The 20,536-nt window shown below is 31.6% G+C and overlaps 2 protein-coding genes across 7 annotated transcripts in view; both read right to left on the bottom strand.

The window, feature by feature from the left end:
* Positions 1 to 20,536, bottom strand: part of LOC127733989 (uncharacterized) — a 67,775-nt gene that overhangs the window by 20,125 nt on the left and 27,114 nt on the right. For 5 of the 6 annotated variants that reach the window (XR_007997335.1, XM_052243482.1, XM_052243481.1 and 2 more), the window contains 6 exons: positions 20,019 to 20,108; positions 18,037 to 18,156; positions 5,866 to 5,952; positions 4,483 to 4,657; positions 2,014 to 2,154; positions 147 to 235 (listed from right to left, as the gene is read on the bottom strand). Coding sequence is in view for 5 of the 6 variants with exons in the window: in XM_052243482.1 (XP_052099442.1) it covers positions 147 to 235; positions 2,014 to 2,154; positions 4,483 to 4,657; positions 5,866 to 5,952; positions 18,037 to 18,156; positions 20,019 to 20,108 (702 nt within the window). In the remaining variant the exon portion in view is untranslated. The remainder of the gene's footprint in view (positions 1 to 146; positions 236 to 2,013; positions 2,155 to 4,482; positions 4,658 to 5,865; positions 5,953 to 18,036; positions 18,157 to 20,018; positions 20,109 to 20,536) is intronic. The other variant, XM_052243484.1, reaches the window with a different exon arrangement.
* LOC127734004 (uncharacterized) lies at positions 13,370 to 15,582 on the bottom strand. The gene is made up of 2 exons (XM_052243548.1): positions 15,049 to 15,582; positions 13,370 to 14,479 (listed from the first exon to the last, which is right to left on the bottom strand). Exons 1-2 carry the CDS (start codon positions 15,131 to 15,133, stop codon positions 14,166 to 14,168), a joined length of 399 nt encoding a protein of 132 aa, XP_052099508.1. The 5' UTR covers positions 15,134 to 15,582; the 3' UTR covers positions 13,370 to 14,165.

The raw sequence follows: 20,536 nt of genomic DNA, 5'->3' as shown, positions 1-20,536 counted from the left end.
GCTGGGATCAAACAAATGACCTACTGAACTCCAGGCAAGCACACTACCAAGAGTCTTCCAAGGCAATTACCAGAAGATGAACTTTTGATCCTGTAGGTAAATAACATTAATTATCATAGATTAAAGAGACTGGTCAGCATACTGACCTGAACTGTACCATCATCATGAACAATAAAGACAGACCCTGTCTTCCCAGACCCACCATCTTCTGTATGACCATCTTTCCATCCATCACCTGAAAGATGAAATATGTAAAAGTTACAGTTTTTTCAACATAATTCATCACTTTAGATAAGCTATTAATATTGTTTGGTAACGGTCTCGTGACAAATATTACAGCATATTCAGTGATTTTGCTAGCCCTCGTCACTTTCGTCATTTACGAAACTGTTTTCAAAATGACAAAAGTATTTCAAATTTCAAATCAATTTCGTCACTTAAACTTGGAAAGTGCAAAAATATTTTCGCATGAAAATACTATAATTCTACCTGTCTACATGTTTCTGACAAGTTTATGACCCTCAGCTAATTAACATTTACAACAGGTGTTATAAATTAAAGTTGTGATTACAGCTAATCCGCTTATCGTCATCGGTTGGGTCACTAATCCGGTTAATTATTTTCCCCAGTAAAATCAGTCAGTCTGCGTTTTAATTTCAATATTTATCAAGGCAAACGACCACAATTTGCAGTTGGTTTGTTGTAGTTTCGTCATTTGAACAAAATTGTTTTCCTCCGGACAGTTCGCTTTTAAATTTCAATATTTCTAAAACGATCATATTTTGCAGTCGTTTGTCGTAGTTTTGTCAAATGATCGTATTTTCGTCATCTTTGATATAAAACGTTCAATTTCAATTAAAAAGATAGAACTTTATTCAAAACGTTCAAAAATATTTTCACGTTAAAAACTTCCATCATCATCAACGAGTCAAACAGGTGATTCCTTTAGGATATACTAAGCATGCGTGAAAGTATTACTATAAATTTACAGACACTATAAAAAGCGTAAAATACGAAATAAATTTAGTGCCAAAATAAATGAGAGAGACAAATATAGTTCTTACTAAGCAAATTGAAATAAAAAAATGATAATTTCCTGCCTTTTTAAAAACACGAACCAATCCGTTGATGAATCCGGATTCATTCTGAATTTATAATCTACTTGTCACTTCCCGTTTACATTTCATTTGAAAATCGAAAGTTCATTTAAGTGTGAAGGAAACATTTGTGAAAAGTTGAAGTCCATTCAACAAATTGAAAAAGTAATGGCAAACTTGAAGAAGGTGTCTGACATCTCCAATAAGTGCTAACCTGTTATAATTCATCATTGTCAAGCTGCTGACTAAATATGAAGTCATTCTGTTCAGTGTAAATGAGAAAAGTGTGACAAAAATATTTGCTGGACAAACAGAAAGGAATTCACTATGACAAAAACAAGCATTCTGAGAATATTGCATGGCAATACATAGTCCCCTACCGGTTAAAAATTCATTGTACTGGAACAAAATGCTAACTTGATCTATAACTTGTCATGGTGTAAACTATATAACAAATATCAAGTCAATATCTTCAAGCATGACGAAAAAAAGTGTGGAAAACTTATTATTTAAGTGAATTTTCTAAGACCGGAACAAAATTCGAAATTGATCTGTAACTTGTCATGATAAAACTATATACCAATGATCAAATAAATATCTTCAAGCATGACGAAAAAAAAGTGCAGAAAACTGATTATTTGAGTGAATTTTCTAAGTCCAAGGACCAAAACTCTGCACAAAAACATCAAACCGGAACAAAATTCAAACTTGATCTGTAACTTGTCATGATAAAACAATACACCAAATATCAAATCAATATCTTCAAGTACAAAGAAAAAAAGTGTGGAAAACTGATTTGCCGGACTGACAGACAGACAGACGTACGGAGTGCAAACCTAAAGTCCCCTTCGACTTTGTCGGTAGGGGACTAAAAAAAGACAATGCAAATGTACATATATAGAATCATTGTACTTACTTCTTCTGACAACACAACCAACGGCTATAATCTGATCTTCAAGAAGTCGAGGATCCTCTGATGTTACAACATCGTAACATCCTTCTACTCCATAACGATATCTGTTGATATTACCAAAGTCCCACTCTACCCAAATATGTCCTACAAAAATATAAACACTCAATATTACCAAACTTCATTCAACTCATATATATTCTAGAATGACACATATATCTACAACACATATACATTCTAGAATGACACATATATCTACAACACATATATATTCTAGAATGACACATATATCTACAACACATATATATATTCTAGAATGACACATATATTTACAACACATGTTTATTCTAGAATGACACATATATCTTATATTACAAAATCTAACATACAGTTAGGACAGACCAAGCATAACATATAAACGAACACAAAAAATATCACAGCATTAATTCATGTGCACTTAATGTAAATACCATACCTCAAAGATGCAGTGGACAAAAAAAATTAAATGCTCTTTTACTTTGGAGTTCACCTCTGCATTAATTTGAAAAATAAGAGGTATTTTGATTAAAAGTAAAAGCACATTTTATTCGACTAAGCACACATTAATGCAGATTGTCATGGTATCCTGGATACAATGTATGGCAAGCCGTTTTACTAATTATTCTAACTTCAACATATCTAATAAACTATATAAGATATTTCATATAGTTTATAAGATATCTTATATAGTTTATAAGATATCTCATATAGTTTATAAGATATCTTATATAGTTTATAAGATTTCTTATATAGTTTATAAGATATCTTATATAGTTTATAAAATATATCATATAAATTATAAGCTATCGCATATAATTTATAAGATATCTCATATAATTTTCTTTATAAGATATCTTATAAATTATGAGATATCTTATAAACTATATGATATATCTTATAAACTATATTAGATATCTTATAAAATATATGAGATATCTTATAAAGTATATAAGATATATTATATAAAAAATATTTATAAGATATCTAATAAACTTTATAAAATATCTAATATACTTTAGAAGATATCTTATAAATATTTTTCCAAGTTTCAAGACAGGGGATAAGTGCCTGCCTACAATGTTTTGAACAGTCAGTGTGTTTCTTTGACAGACTAACATTATATCTGACAATGAATTATTCTGATCTATCATTTGTCATCTGTTTTATTTCTTGAAGTATGCATTGCCAGGTATCTTGAGGGTTATTTACTTATTAGAATTGTATAAAGAAAATAACGTCCTGCTAGTTGAGATGCTTTATGATGCTATAGATCAGTAGATACGTAACAACAGCGTTATGTTACATTACAGTAGTGTGCGAGAAAGTCCGCAAAACTATTACATTACATTGCGTTCTAAAGTCTCTTGGCCCATATTCACGACACCAGGTTAAACTCTCCCATATAGAATGTAGAATACATATACAACATATTTTTTTAAATACAGTTTTGAAGTATATTATAAAAACAATTTTGTAAAGGGATAATTAAGTTATTTTTTATTTTCAACAATTATAAAATGTTGACAGTGATACATTGTATTGAGTAGAAGACTTTAAATCAAAATCTCAGGAGGCTTGGATGAAAATACAGTTTTTAAAGAATTGTAGTTTTTAAAATAAGAATTTTAAACAAAATCAAGTGATTTTGTAAGGAGCATTTTATCTTTAATTTACTAAAAAAGTTAATGCAAACTTGTTTATTTTCAAGCACATATTAAAAGTAAACGTGTAGGACTTGTAGTAAATGTTTTGTACTACTGACTAAATGGACCCACACTCACTTCAGTAGACATCAAAAATTTCCTTTTTGACTGTATTAATGTAAATGTAGTAAACACATCTTTTTTGACCGGACCCGTTCAGGTGGTGTTACAACTTACAAAGTCTATTCAAATTTATTTTTGCAAAGAATTCCACTCAAGAGGGTGATAGGGACCGTCTTAAACTTGCAGTGAGGTGAGAGTTTTTTTTTTTGCTCCATGTTGAAGTCCTCACTGTGACTTTGAGATGAAGAACAGCAATTAAAGCGCTGTTCCTTTGCTTTTTGTGTTTTTTTGCTGTGCATGTACTGATTTTGTGTCATGGATAGATACCCCATATCCTTTGTTTTTTCTATTACATGTATACTAGTTAGATTTCTTGTTTGAATTGTTTTACATTTGTCATTTCAGGCCTTTTATAGCTTAATATGTGGTATGGGTTTTGCTCATTGCTGTATGGTGACCTTTAGTTAAGCTATAGTTAACTTCTACGTCATATGGTCTCTGGTGGAGAGTTGTCTCATTGGCAATTATACCACACCTTCTTATCTTTATATAGAAAACACAGAAGAAAATGTGTACATGGCATTAACTTGGTGTTCAATTGTGTTATGCTTGGTTATATTTACTTACAAACGTTGAACAATAAAACTAAAGAGAACAGTATAAAACTTACCAGTATTAGTATGTGATACAACAGTTCCTGGCATTTCTAGATCTTGATTGTCCCATCTCCAGTCAGGACCTCTCCGCACACGTGTTCCTATTGGTGGCATGTTAGCATCACATTCTATATAGGAGCATCCAGTCTGCTCAGCTTCTACAGCAACTTTCATCATGTCATCAATTTCCTAGTAATAAAACCAAACATATTTATGCCATACATAAAGCCATATACATTAAACAAGAGGCTACTAGAAACCAGAATAGTTAACCTGTCAAATCACTCCCTTTACTCAAGAGAAGACAATTTCTAACAATTTAGCTTTTTTCTATCCAATCCAAAAAATTTGAAATATTTCACCATGCAATTTCAGGAGGAAAATATTTTTGATTAATATTCGATTGGCATCTAAGATCGTCTCTGTTATTGGTCTGATCAGAACCAAATGATGATCATTTGTATAAGACATTCCATACATCATTCCTGCTAAAAGTTGGACAATTGGTTTCAAAGGAGATGAAATAAATAGTTTCCCAACACCTGATGATGAATGATGATGATGGGCCTGATAACGTTTTATAATGTTGACAGAACTTTATTTGTCTCTTTTAAATTTATTCAAATCTTGTCTACGGACCTTAACATGCAAGAATTGCAAAACTGACAGATTTATAAGTTAATTTTATTTTTTGGAGGAAAATATTTATTTTCATACAAACAATGCTTTAAAGAGCATTTTTGCTGAGAAATTAAGGGGAAAAAAGGGAAATTATAGCAGCAAGTGATTTCAATATTTTGAGAGAAATTAAAGCACAAAAACATTTTCAATTCATGGAAGGTTATTATTTATATTGAATATGATTTTTTTTTAAATATGTTTGTTTGTAAATTTAATTGTTATTAAAAGATTATGAAGAAAGTTTACATTCATCTCATTCTACATAGATTGGACTGTAGTGAATACATAAAATAGAAGCAGTAATTTAGCAACATTTCATCTGTACATTATAGACAATACAAACTTTAATGATAGACAGTCCAGCATTTTGACTTCAGAACATTGAAAGCATAGATACTATTCAAACAAACAAAAAACTTATTGTGAACAGTTTACCTTGTAATTAACAATGACCATTAAACAGATACCATGCAAGGAGATCAGAATAAAGCTTTGCAACTGTAGATTATTAATTAACCATGACAATAAAAAAATGAAAACAGCAATGGTTTTTTTCTGCCATTCACTTAGTTTATACTGAAGTATTGCTTTAAATCAATTGGTATATAAATAACTGGTCGAAGCATCAATTTTAAATTCAGCAGTATGCAATTTTACCCATGCTTAATATGACCTCAGTCTGTAGCTATTAGAAACAAATAAAGCATGCATTTCACCTGCAAATTATTAACAGCACCTACAGATCTTCTACTCTTAATGCAAACCCTTCCTACTCCATTGTCCAAAACCTCTAAGTGTATGTCCTGAAATTTTCTGATTAATGAGTTCCATTTTATAAAAAAAAAGAATGAAAATGAAATAATTCGAAATAAATGAAATAAGAGTATCAATATGAGTTTATATTAAATGTAAAAACTATGAATAAATCATACATAAGATGACATTGTTCATGGTGCAAATACTGTGAAGTCAATTATGTTCAACAATCTTCTTTATGGATGGATGCAAATTCTTCACTCCATTTTTTCAGAAAATTAGAATCCACAAACATGTAACTTTTGCTGAAGCAACAAAAATTGATACCCACAAATAAAGGTACTTTCACAGTTTGCTGAATTAAATGATTTCAATATGACATTAGTTGAGACTAATGGAATATTTGTGTCACATATGACCACAGATACATGTATGTTCACATTGTCATAGTAAAAATCTAATTCTCTTTTCCAGTGATCAGTTTCACAAAAATGCACACAACTAAGGGATCATAGATTTATTCTTATGAGGAAGCTCCGAGCATGCTCCAAGCATGCTCGGAGCTTTTTAAGTAGGCTCTATTCAGCAGTTTATGTGACTATAATTATCATGATCCATTAAGATGTCAATCAAATCTATAGCACTTCTATAAAAAGGAAAGTAAAGCATTATAGAGGAAGCTCAATTAACACCTGTGTAAACATCCGGTCTATTCAAATACAACTTGCATGATTTTACAAAACTATAAAATAGATAAGAAATTCTTCAATAGTACTGTGCTTGGAAAGAAATGTCAAGTCTCCACAAAAAGTAAAAGTCATTAAAATATTTTCTTATTAAATTTATTATCATCCTTTTTTAATAACTTTTTTAACAAGTTATTTTTTTTTAGTTACTTATATATATATATAGGTATTGTTTGTTTTTAAAAATTATTTAATAACTCAATAATTATTTCAAATGTCAGGAGAAGCATGGACTAAATGTAGTTTTTATATTACTTTTATAAGTTATGTTTTATACATCTTTGAAAAACTTAGTACTTCCAATTATTTAAGGAACATAGAACATATGTAATTGTTTACGGTTACAAATTATAAATAACTTCAAGTCTTAATTAAATCACAAGGTGTCATCTATTTATATCTGTCTACCATTAAGATTTTCAAGGAAAATGATATTTTGATAGTCCCAAGAGACCAATCTTTGACCCAGAAGCGTGGCATCAGAAAGGCAATTAGTGTTTCAGGAGGATTAGTTTTATATTTCATGGGAAAAATAACCAGATGTCTGTGAAAATTTGTTAAAGCTAGTAAAACCTGTATGAATGGACACCTATAAAAATAATATTAACAAAAGTTATACATGATATAGAAGTAATATTTAAAATAGCCTTGTTTTCAACATAACTTGTATAGGTAATTTTGAAAATTACTTGTTTAAGTAATGCCCCTAACTGAACAATGGATATATTTTTTTATAAAATAGCAAACTTAGTTCTTTTATAGAAAATTATGGCTACTTTAGGAAAAGTTGTAATTCATTATTGGAAGGCTGGATTGAGGGGGTTAATACCACCATTGTTTTTCCCCTATTAAGTCTCTGTTTAATTGACATTTTTTTTTAAATTGTGCAGATTATTTCTTTGTTTTAAATAAAGAAATACTTGGCATGAGTAAAGTTTTATCCTGTCCAGTACTACAGTGAAAATTTAACATAAATTGATTTTCCCTAATTAGTCCTTGTTTAATTGGCATTTTTCAAAAAATTGTGCAGAATTTATCTGACGTTTTAAATAAAGAAATACTTGGCATGAGTAAATTTTTATCCTTTCCAGTACTACAATGAAAATACAACATAACTTTTCATTGCATATACGAGCATATACGATAGTAAACATCAGCAGAAGTTAACCAATCAAATTCCTCTCCCCCCTTTTTTCCCTGTTTACAAGCTTAAGTAGCCATGTCCCCTTAAATTTCCAAAATATTTTATAGAAACACCAAATAAATTTTTTCATTGCTTTGAAACACCCAAGATACGTGTTAACGACCCAAAAAAACTTTTCTGCAATGAAATTAAATTAAAGGGAATATTAAAAAAAAATTCAACCCTTTTTTGCATGAAACTGGATGTACTATGTTTTGGTGGTACTACACCTTGAAAGAATTTTCACAATAAATGAATTTTAGTTCAGCAATTCTCTATTTCTATTTCTTGAATGACTTTTTAATATATCTAAACAACTTCTATCAAAAGGAAAGTAAAGCAATGTAGAAGAAGCTCAGTTAACACCTGTATGTAAAAAGTCGTTTAATGTAGGCCTTTATCAGTAGATACTATCAATATAAAACAGATCCTAAATGATGATATAAATATATATTCTAATTTTTTTTCTATAAGATTCAAATTAGTTAATTTTTTTTTTAGCTTCATGAGTATAATTATAAAACAAGAGTGCACACACTGAAATGTCTCGCCTTCTTTACTAATCATTGATATTATGTTGATAGTCCTAAATATAAAGCTTTATTACAACTGTCACATAAACTTAACATTAACCAAGAAAACTAAACATTGACCAAAGAACCATGAAAATGAGGTCAAGGTCAGATGAACCGTGCCAGGCAGACATGTACAGTTAACAATTCTTCCATATAACAAATATAGTTGACCTATTGCTTATAGTTTAAGAAAAATAGACCAAAACACAAAAACTTAACACTGATCAATGAACCGTGAAAATGAGGTCAAGGTCATATAAAACCTGCGTGACTGACATATAGATCATAAAATATTTCCATACACCAAATATAGTTGACCTATGGCATATAGTATTAGAAAAAAAGACCAAAACTCAAAAACTTAACTTTGACCACTGAACCATGAAAACAAGGTCAAGGTCAGATGACACCTGCCAGCTAGACATGTACACCTTACAATCATTCCATACACCAAATATAGTAGACCTATTGCATACAGTATAAGAAAAACAGACCAAAACACAAAAACTTAACTATAACCACTGAACCATGAAAATGAGGTCAAGGTCAGATGACACCTGCCAGTTGGACATGTACACCTTACAGTCCTTCCATACACCGAATATACTAGACCTATTGCTTATAGTATCTGAGATATGGACTTGACCACCAAAACTTAACCTTGTTCACTGATCCATGAAATGAGGTCGAGGTCAAGTGAAAACTGTCTGACGGGCATGAGGACCTTGCAAGGTACGCACATACCAAATATAGTTATCCTACTACTTATAATAAGAGAGAATTTAACATTACAAAAAATGTTAACTTTTTTTCAAGTAGTCACTGAACCATAAAAATGAGGTCAAGGACATTGGACATGTGACTGACGGAAACTTCGTAACATGAGGCATCCATATACAAAGTATGAAGCATCCAGGTCTTCCACCTTCTGAAATATAAAGCTTTTAAGAAGTTAGCTAACGCCGCCGCCGCCGCCGTAGCCGCCGCCGGATCACTATCTCTATATCGAGCTTTCTGCGACCAAAAGTCGCAGGATCGACAAAAAACCAACATAAAACAAAGTTAGTTAGAATTTTAGGCATAATCATGTTCATTAGTATAGGACATTGTGGCAGTTGTTTGGAGTTGAAACAATTATTTTTTGCTTGTTTTGTGTTGTTTAATATTCAATTTATACAAGTATTAGAAATATGATCACACAATTTTATTAAAAGTAGATATTGATAAAAGTCTGTCTGCATCCTGTCAAATAATTCTGTGTAAAATCTGTGTAGAGGCAAAACATTATTATGAAAGGTTTATATCACAGTATGATACATTATAGTTTGAGGGAATAACCCATTTTACAGTTTCAGTAGGGATAATTATTTTAGAGCATCCTCTTTTATGCTCCATATGAAATATTTTGTTAATATTAAAATGCTGTATGCTTTCAGTTTAAAAACATCTTCAACAATAATAATTAAAACTAATTTTAATAGAGGGAAACAGTTATCAAAAAAAAAAGATAGAAACTGAAGATATTAGATTATTTAATAGATATATGGTAGATACATTATGATTTAACCCCTAAACTAAAGTGGTATAGTCGTGACTCCCTATTGTCATGTTCCTACAGTCATGACAGTAGTATGCTGAATCAATCAAAGCACGAAAGCGCTGTAAAGGCAGTTAATTACAGGTTGTGTGTATTTTAAGTCCAGTTATATCATTATCTTGCATAGTACAGTGTACTTATCAGAGGTGGCTTTCAGTATTTAAGATTTAGAGTTCTCTAATGATATTGAATAAGTTTTATGAATGTCATATTCTGAGCACTATATGAAGGCGATAGTTCTCACTTGTTTATGAACTAGTGCATTATGTCCAGTTTGTACCTTTTTTATCTATGTTTATAGTCAAATTAGTTATCAAAGGTACCAGGATTATAATTTAATACGCCAGACGTGTGTTTCGTCTACATAAGACTCATCAGTGATGTTCAGATCAAAATAGTAACAAAGCCAAACAAGTACAAAGTTGAAGAGCATTGAGGACCCAAAATTCCAAAAAGTTGTGCCAAATTTGGCTAAGGAAATCTATTCCTTGGATAAGAAAATCCTTAGTTTTTTCATTGGCAATCATAACACATCTCCTTATTTATATAATGATCTATATTCAACGACCTCAGGTACAAAAAAAATGTATGTAACTAAACTATGATGGGAAACCTTTGACTTCTTTCTTTATATAAACTTTTGATTTGGTACCATAGAACTATGTAGAGTAAATGTACATTGCAACATGTCAACTCTTTCAACTCCAAGCAAAATTATATTTCCAAGCATAAAGTAATTTATGAATGAAATAAAATACTCCGCTGGGGCGCAGCTTGATACGACCGCAGAGGTCGAACCCTGAACAGTTGGGGCAAGTATGAACACAACATTCAAGCTTGATTCAGCACTGAATTTGGATTGTAATTAAATATTTGACACAGCATAGGTTTCTGACACAGAATGAAAGTGGTCTAAGATACTTAAAAAAATTTAATTTACCTATTCAAACCATATCATTATTATTTGCTTTTATATATAAATCAGAAATAACCAATTTAAAATGGAAAATTTTAAAGAAAAAAAAGGAAAAAGAATCCCCCCCCCCAAATTTTTTGAACCCCCTTATGATTCATCACCCCAAAACTCAATCCCAGCCTTCCCTTTGTGGTATGGTACCTTGCAGTACAATTTCAGAGAGATCCATACACTTGAACACATGTTATTGTCTGGAAACTAGAAAAATGCTTGTTTTTTGGCCCCTTTTTGGTCCCAAATTCCTAAACGTTTAGGGCAAATACCCCCAAACTCAAACCCAGCTTTCCCTTTGTGATATGGAACCTTGTAGTACAATTTCATAAAGATCCATACACTTACACACAAGTTATTGCCATGAAACTAGAAAAATGCTTGTTTTTTTCCCCTTTTTGGCCCCTAATTCCTAAAATTTGGAGGCAATTACCCCCAAAATCAATCCCAGCATTCCCTTTGTGATATGGAACCATGTGATACAATGTCAGACAGATCCATAGACTTACACACAAGTTATTGTCATGAAACTAGAAAAATGCTTGTTTTTTGCCCCTTTTTGGCCCCTAATTCCTAAAATTTGGAGGCAATTACCCCCAAAATCAATCCCAGCATTCCCTTTGTGGTATGGTACCTTGCAGTACAATTTCAGAGAGATCCATACACTTGAACACAAGTTATTGTCTGGAAACTAGAAAAATGCTTATTTTTGGCCCCTTATTCCTAAACTTTTTGGGCAATTACCCCCAAACTCAATTCCAGCTTTCCCTTTGTGATATGGAACCTTGTTGTACAATTTCATAAAGATCCATACACTTACACACAAGTTATTGCCATGAAACTAGAAAAATGCTTGTTTTTTGCCCCTTTTTGGCCCCTAATTCCTAAAATTTGGAGCCAATTACCCCCAAATTCAATCCCAGCATTCCCTTTGTGATATGGAACCTTGTGATACAATGTCAGAGAGATCCATAGACTTTTGTGGTATATATATATTGAACCTTATTTTAAAATTTCATTGAGATCCATTCACTTAAACTAAAGTTAGAGTGCGAAAACTAATGTGTCTTCGGACGACGACGACGACGCCAACGTCATACCAATATACGACCACAAAAATTTTTTTGCGGTCGTATGAAAAGGAGTTCTTAATTAAGAAATAAACTGATTCGTTGAGTGCAGCTGGATACACCCGCAGAGGTACTACCCTGAACAGCTGGGGCAAAAATGGACACAATATTCAAGCTTGATACAGGTCTGAATTTGGATTGTAATTAAACATTTGACATATTATAGTTTCTGAATAAATGTAGTCAATGAACTTGAAATCAGTTATATGAATTGAATTTATATTCAATTAAAGATTTCTTGCTGTTGTGAAATACACTGTGCTGTTGTGCAATACTTAATAAATCTGTTGCCAGACTATAAACAAATAAAGTTCAATTTCTTCTCAATGTCATATTTGAAATTTATGAAAATCAATAGGGAGATTACATCAATAGCTATAAATAATTCACCAAAGTTTCATGTGAACTGCTTAAAGCATTTTTGAGTTGTTGTCCAAAAACTGGAAAATCCCCCTTTTTTAATGAATAAAACCCCATAACTCAGAAATGTAAAATCTAAAATTTATAAAATTCTAAAGGGAGCTTACGGATTGATAATTTAGTCTTAGATGCAAGATTTTTTTATCAGTTGTTAGTGGCTTTGAACTAGCTGTCAGTAACTGCGAGTACTCTCAGATTTGTACTTAGTGTCTTTTTGTTGTTTGGATGTACAACTACCCGACCACGTCCACTTGTATTTGTATTTATCCATCTGATGAGTTTAGCCTCTTTCAACTGATTTTTATAGTTCTTTCTTATATTGTACTGTTACACCACTGTCCCAGGTTAGGGGGAGGGTTGGGATCCCGCTAACATGTTTAAGCCCGCCACATTCTGTATGTATATGTATGTGCCTGTCCCAAGTCAGGAGCCTATAAAAGTGTAATTCAGTGGTTGTCGTTTGTTTATGTGTTGCATATTTGTTATATTTGTTCATTTTTTTACATAAAATAGGCCGTTAGTTTTCTTGTTTGAATTGTTTGACATTGTCATTTCTGGGCCTTTTATAGCTGACTGTGCAGTATGGGCTTTGCTCATTGTTGAAGGCCATACTGTGACCTATAGCTGTTAATTTCTGAGTCATTTGGTCTCTTGTGCATGTGTGGAGAGTTGTCTCATTGGCAATCATACCACATCTTCTTTTTTATATTTACATCAACAGATATAAAAAATTCACCAAAGTCAAGGTGAGAAAACAAAACTTAGTTGTAAGATCTCTGAAATTTTTTACAGGGTACGAGTTTTTCTCATTGTTGGAGATTGTACGGTGACAGTAACACCTGTAACTGCTTAAACCCATTTCTTATGCACTTTAGTTTGATAAACTCACTGAATATCATACCACATCTCCTTATTTTTATATGCATTACAATTTACATGTGCATGTAATTGTAAATATATATATCAGAACAAAATTCATTGCGTCACTTTTATTTATGCATCCTTTGGCACAATACAAGTTCTAAAATTACACAACATAAAACAACTAAATGTTATTTCAGATGAAAGTTTTGTTTCAGTTCCATTCATAGGATTTATTAGAATTTTGTATGTTTTGCCAAGTCCAATAATTCGCTCTATGTGACATAGAGACATAGTTGACTAAACCACCAGGTGTCGAACATTCAAGAATTTTCAGTGTTTCTGTTTTTATTTGATGAAAAGGTTGCCTGAGCTCTAGGAGCTTTAGGTTTTATCACGGGATATTCTGTGCTGTCAATAATAATCCAAGTCGTAGGAAACTTTAATTTGAAGTTGGATGGTGAAAAATACCTGACTAAACCACTAGATGGCCAAGTGTTAGCCTCACACCACTGTTTAGACATAAAAACAATCCATGTATACACAATATTCTTAACACTAGATTCAATCTAGAATCTAGACAGTTTAAAGTTGGTTGTATGATGCCTCAATTTCATCAAAGTCATAAAAAAACTGATTTTCAACTGACACCCTATCAATTTGAAAATATATGTATCTCAAACAATGTGCTGCTGGACCAAGTGTGGTCAAAACAAATAAAAATTTAGTATACAACTCTAAACCGGTATAAAAATGCATGGCTGTGTCACGTGTCTTCATTTCAAAATTCTCTGCGGAAAACATAGGCATTGATGGTGTTTGCGTAATCTGTGAAGCTCAACATTAGCTCGGCAGTTGGTGGTGGACAGTCATAAATCCTTTCTGCAGTATGAATGACTTCTTCAGGAAAACCAACTTTACAATCAAAACTTTCCTCTAGATTTCTACTACAATATTCATCAAGTTTAGTTCTTTTGTTTTCACAGGAAACTGTCCTGATTTTTCTTTTTGCGGACGATTCAGTCTCTTGCTTGGTCCAGGAAAATAGGCTGGGAATTGCAGTAGACTTAAGTCTCTGTATGGTGGGTTTGCGCCCTGAAAAAGGTTATAAAACATTAGTTTTTTTATAATTAAATGAACTTCCATTAGCAATGTATACTTTGTACTACCTGGCGAAATATTAACTAGATTTATTCATTACAATCTGGATAAAACTATGTTTGCCTGATTCAATGTATGTTATGTAAATCCAAAGGACAAACAATGAGAGACTTATGCAACAAAGTACATTGTTTGTACCTAAATAACTATAATATAGATGAGAGCATGTCATTGTTTTGTTCCTGTTAACATTGTCATTGATATTTTTCAAGAAAGTCTATGAGGCATAGCTTATGCATTCCTGTCATTACTACATTAGCATAATTACTGCTAAAATAATTCTCAGTATGATATACCTCTTGTAAGAAATCATTATAATTGTAGCAATCACCAAAAAATCTCAAACAGATCACATTGAATCGTAATCCAAAAAATTATGACGTCTTGAATTACCCACCCCCTTTTATTCTAAAACGATAATTGCGGTTGTAAACAGACTTTGGTTTATTCGCATGGAGATTACATATATAACTATATATTTCACAAAGAAAATAGAGTTTTACCATGATTAGTTTCCTGCACGTAGTCTTTTTCAGTAAAACGTGCCTTGCAAACAACAGCTGATTGAGATGGACTCCACGATATCATCGTGTTCTCGTCCAATCTGCGTATGGGCCATGGCGTTGATCCAACTTTTCCTTCTTTTTAAGTCATTTGGAAATGCATGTCCTCCTCTTAAATGACATCCAGGTACACAACAACAAGTACTTGGCATCGTTAATTAAAAATATAACTGAAATAATTGCACAGTGCAGAAACCGGAAGAAGAGGAACAGGATCCGCTACCACGGCGCCACCTATTCAGGAACGATAATTTGCTACTTTATATAACTGCGAAAATAACGTTAGACGGGTTCACGTGCATAAACAGAAATGCGCTTTAAATTGTATAATATAATTCATGTTCAGTCGACCTTTAATTATTATATCAACGACTGAAATGATTTATAAACATCTAGATTGCAGATAATACTCGAAATTAACCCGAGCTCTTTCCACACGGATTTCAAATAATTCTAGTTTGTCAATCGGTTGACTGCTTATAATGCAAAATACTAATATATCAAAAGTTTTTAAAACTAACAAAACACAATGATCGTTTCTCTATTTCCCAATGTAAATGAAATGAAACAAAAAACATTTTATATCGCAATAAGAAGAGGAGAGAATTCAACATTTCCGGATCTACTTGGAGTCTAATGACCCCCCACGTAGATAAGTTGGATATCGCGGAAGGAAGGATTAACCCGGCAACTAGAAAGGCATTAAAGCACTGCCTTTAAAAATTCTTTTAAACATACCAACTGAACTATTACTATACATCTTTAAATATTTGTAAGTGAGGGACCTAAGCATATATAAGTCAAGTCTGCAAATTATTCAAGAAAATTGCCTGTTCTCTTCAAACACTAAAACTTCTAAATTGCCTTATTCCTAACTTGAAACTGATTATTACATGAATTTTTAACTGTAGTTTTAATATATAGTATAAAATAACGGTATGTTTTAAACAGGTATTCAATTGACTTAAAGCATTAGGGTAATAAATCAAAATTCTAAATTTTAAGCAGACAGCAGAATAGATTGATTACATATGACTTCTCTCTTTGAAAATGATTCGCTCTTCTGTTCACATTTATAAATAGAAAAAGGAGGATAATATGAAATGGAAACTTTCAATTACCATTCAGGGTATCAAATGTAATTATGACTTTCTGCATTTTGATTAAGCTTAAAAGAGATAGTTTAAAAAATAAGTTGACATTTTTTATACAAATCAATGTGTATTGAAGAACTAGAATTTAAAATAAAATTAGGAGCTAAGAGCAATGAGCTTATAAAATGATGCTCCTATTCTTTGTACATTTAATAGTATAGTATGAATCATGGTAATGGTAATTGGTCTAGGCTATTGAATTATTTTAATGCACTTTTCTAAATTATTTCATAGCTATGAAAAAGAAAAGGAAAGTGTATAAAATAATTAATTAGAAATTATATTGGAGCTTAATTATAAAGCTGATAATTTCTTATTAATTCCATTTAATCTGTGTATAATTTTTTAAACATAAACAGTATCAATAAAACATCTTCGCAATATTTTCCTGTTGATATCATATATAAAAAATTTTGAGAAAAGAAGTTGTATTGCATAGACAAAAGGGATTCCAGTACAAAGTATAAATTTTTGTTATAAAGTTTTTAGTCCACTGAATCTTAAAAACATTTACTTTTTGTGGAGGCTTTGATATTTCTTTCCAGGCATTACACAGTACTATTGAAGAATTTCTTATCTATTTTATAGTTTTGTAAAATCATGCTAGTTGTATTTGAATAGACCGGATGTTTACACAGGTGTTAATTGAGCTTCCTCTATAATGCTTTACTTTCCTTTTTATAGAAGTGCTATAGATTTGATTGACATCTTAATTGATCATGATAATTATTGTCACATAAACTGCTGAATAGAGCCTACTTAAAAAGCTCCGTGCTCGGAGCTTCCTCGTAAGAATATATCTATGATCCCTAATGTTGATCGTAAGTATACTGAATTGTTCATGACTAAAGATTAACTTAAGTCGTAATATTTCTTGTGAAACTGAGACCACTAGACCCTGACATCACCAACTAGGAGTTATCACAGATGTTTTACTTGTTATTAGAGAAACAGAAAGGATACTACAAGTTCAGCAGGAACTTCTTATCCTTCCAAAGCAACTGAGTTTTTTGTTAGTGTACATGTTGCTTAATTTATGTTTCTGTCTTACATTTTTTTCTTTTTTGGCCATGGTGTTGTCTTTTTTCTTTGACTAACTGTTTTTGATAATCCCCTTGGTATTACCCCCCTCCCCCTCCTACCATTTTTTCCTAACAACTTTTCTTATTGCAGGCAGAATGTCATTTCACACAATAAATTGACCAAATGAAATTAAATGACAAAAAAGTCCATCAGAATGTTAATTTGCTGTTGTAAGGCACTTTCTGTATCATACAAACTTTTCTTATCTAAATACTGTGACTGTCATTTTATGATATTCCCTACCAACAGAAATCGTTACAATATCATTGTCATGGCATTCCATAGCAAAATGTTTTATGAGCATAAATGCTGAAATTTATTCAGTTTGCCAATTTAGCAAGGCTGCTGACAAATTTTAGTATATTGGCTTAATTCAATAGGCAAAACATTTTTCCTTCAGCAAGCTATATTTTACACCAAATTATTAGTTGTGTGCAATGTGGTATAGATACACAGGTTCTAATGTAAAATATTGAACAAATGATAAAAGTGCAATACAAACACTACCCGAATTTTCTATGAATTGATATAACCATGATAGACAATGAAGGTAAACTCACCTCACCACAAACATAGTTAGAACTAAAATGACAATGGTCTAATTTGATTCCAAATAAAGTGAAAACCTACTTCAGATTTTATTCTAATTTTAGTCACAATAATAAAAAAAAAGAAAAAAAGTTGAACTTACATCTGGCCCAATCTGACATTCAGAGCCTGCACGCTCAAGTACATCTCTGAATTGTTCGTTATCTAATGAAACTCCAGGATGTTGTTTTCTACAATCAACTGCAAGTTTTATCGCTAAAAGCTGAAAATATATACACATTATTTCTTATTAAATTTCTTTTTAAGCAGGGGTTAACACATTTTCTGACAAATTCATTAATAGTCAAACATTTTGACCAAATATTAAATACAACAAGACAGCCAAGTCAAATCCTATCTTTAAGTTATTTGTAACTAAAATTGATGAAACAATGACTAAAACAGTTATCTTCTGTTAGAAAGTCCTCTTATTTTATGTAAATATATATGTACCCAGAATCCCATTGTCTAAATCACTCAGAAATGTTCATACCCTGTAAGTTATATTTTGACAGTGCTTTTTATTTTCAAAAGCTGTTGAATCCACAACCACTTACTTAACTTAGTTAATCGTCACTTTAACTAATACTTGCATTGTTAAGATGACACAAGGTTTAATTGAGCAGCAATGTGTAAAGGCAAAAAGATTCATGATCAAGTGTCATATTAAACCCTGACTATGAAGTAATTAGTACTTTTGTAAAAAGCTTTTAAAAAACAGAATCCGCAATGTATATTCACAAGGAACTACCTATTGAAGTTGGGTTGCACAAGTTTTCAGCACAGCTACAATGTATAGGCGTAAAAGCACTTTAGATTATTCACAAACAACTTGGACCAATAGATAAAGTAGATATATTGGTCCCAACAAAGAGTAAACATCAATGTAACAGTTTTTATCTTAAATATACTGTACATGTATTGCATATTTTATTTATTGTTGTTTTGTAAACCAGGTCTTTATTTATTGTTGTTTTGTAAACCAGCTCTTTTTTTATTTATTTTTGTTTTGTAAACCAGGTCTTTTTTTATTTATTTTTGTTTTGTAAACCAGGCCTTTTTTTATTTATTGTTGTTTTGTAAACCAGGTCTAAACCAGGTCTTTTTTTATTTATTTTTGTTTTGTAAACCAGGTCGATTTTTATTTATTGTTGTTTTGTAAACCATGTCTTTTTTTATTTATTTTTGTTTTGTAAACCAGGTCTTTTTTTATTTATTGTTGTTTTGTAAACCAGGTCTAAACCAGGTCTTTTTTTATTTATTGTTGTTTTGTAAACCAGGTCTTTTTTTATTTATTGTTGTTTTGTAAACCAGGTCTTATTTTATTTATCGTTGTTTTGTAAACCAGGTCTTTTTTTATTTATCGTTGTTTTGTAAACCAGGTCTTTTTTTATTTATTGTTGTTTTGTAAACCAGGTCTTATTTTATTTATTGTTGTTTTGTAAACCAGGTTTTTTTTTATTCAATGATGGTAGGAACACTCAAATAAAGCCTAGATTGTCCAACATGGAAGCTCTGAACTAAAGGATCAAATAAGGCCTAGATTGTCCAACATGGAAGCTCTGAACTAAAGGATCAAATAAGGCCTAGATTGTCCAACATGGAAGCTCTGAACTAAAGGATCAAATAAGGCCTAGATTGTCCGACATGGAAGCTCTGAACTAAAGGATCAAATAAGGCCTAGATTGTCCAACATGGAAGCTCTGAACTAAAGGATCAAATAAGGCCTAGATTGTCCAACATGGAAGCTCTGAACTAAAGGATCAAATAAGGCCTAGATTGTCCAACATGGAAGCTCTGAAGTAAAGGATCAAATAAGGCCTAGATTGTCCAACATGGAAGCTCTGAACTAAAGGATCAAATAAAGCCTAGATTGTCCAACATGGAAGCTCTGAACTAAAGGATCAAATTGTCCAACATGGAAGCTCTGAACTAAAGGATCAAATAAAGCCTAGATTGTCCAACATGGAAGCTCTGAACTAAAGGATCAGGAAATTTTGGTTTTAGGTAGTTGATTGGGAAAGGAGAGGGAGATTTATTGCATGTTTTTACTTATCTTACATCTCTACAATGAAAAGTACATACAGTATTTCTTGTCCAATTGTACAGTCTACTAATGTTGGCTGGTAGTACTTCATCCCCTCTGGTGTCTTTTATCAGACCTTCCATTAAACTCTACAAAATCTCATAAACTAAATGTATAAATAGCTAGGCCATGAAATTTTATTGTCTAGTTCTCATAAATTTTATTCTATAAAAACTGTTGAGGTGATGGCTGGCTGGGACTGATTGTACTTTTTGACAATGTATTGTTCAAATCTGACTGACTCAGAGTAATATTAGAAATCCAATCTATGGATGTTTTTTTTTTAGTATTTTTAAGAATCAAATGATTTTCCTTATACTTTTCAGATTATAAATATTCTTTCAACAACCTTTCTTCCTACCAAGCTAGCTTCCTGTAGAAGCAAGCACATTTTAAATGTTTGTTTACCATGAAAGAAGTCTACAACATTGTAAATCTAACATAGTTCCTGCTAGGTATATTGCAGATGGTCATGTTTTGAAGTTTGATTCATAACAACACATTTATCATTAAAGCA

This window comes from Mytilus californianus, unplaced genomic scaffold (genome assembly GCF_021869535.1).
Source record: "Mytilus californianus isolate M0D057914Y unplaced genomic scaffold, xbMytCali1.0.p SCAF_3, whole genome shotgun sequence".
In the NCBI taxonomy this organism is placed as follows: Eukaryota; Metazoa; Mollusca; class Bivalvia; order Mytilida; family Mytilidae; genus Mytilus; species Mytilus californianus.
The sequence above is the reverse complement of the archived record's forward strand: the minus strand, read 5'-3'. Positions and strand labels throughout refer to the sequence as shown.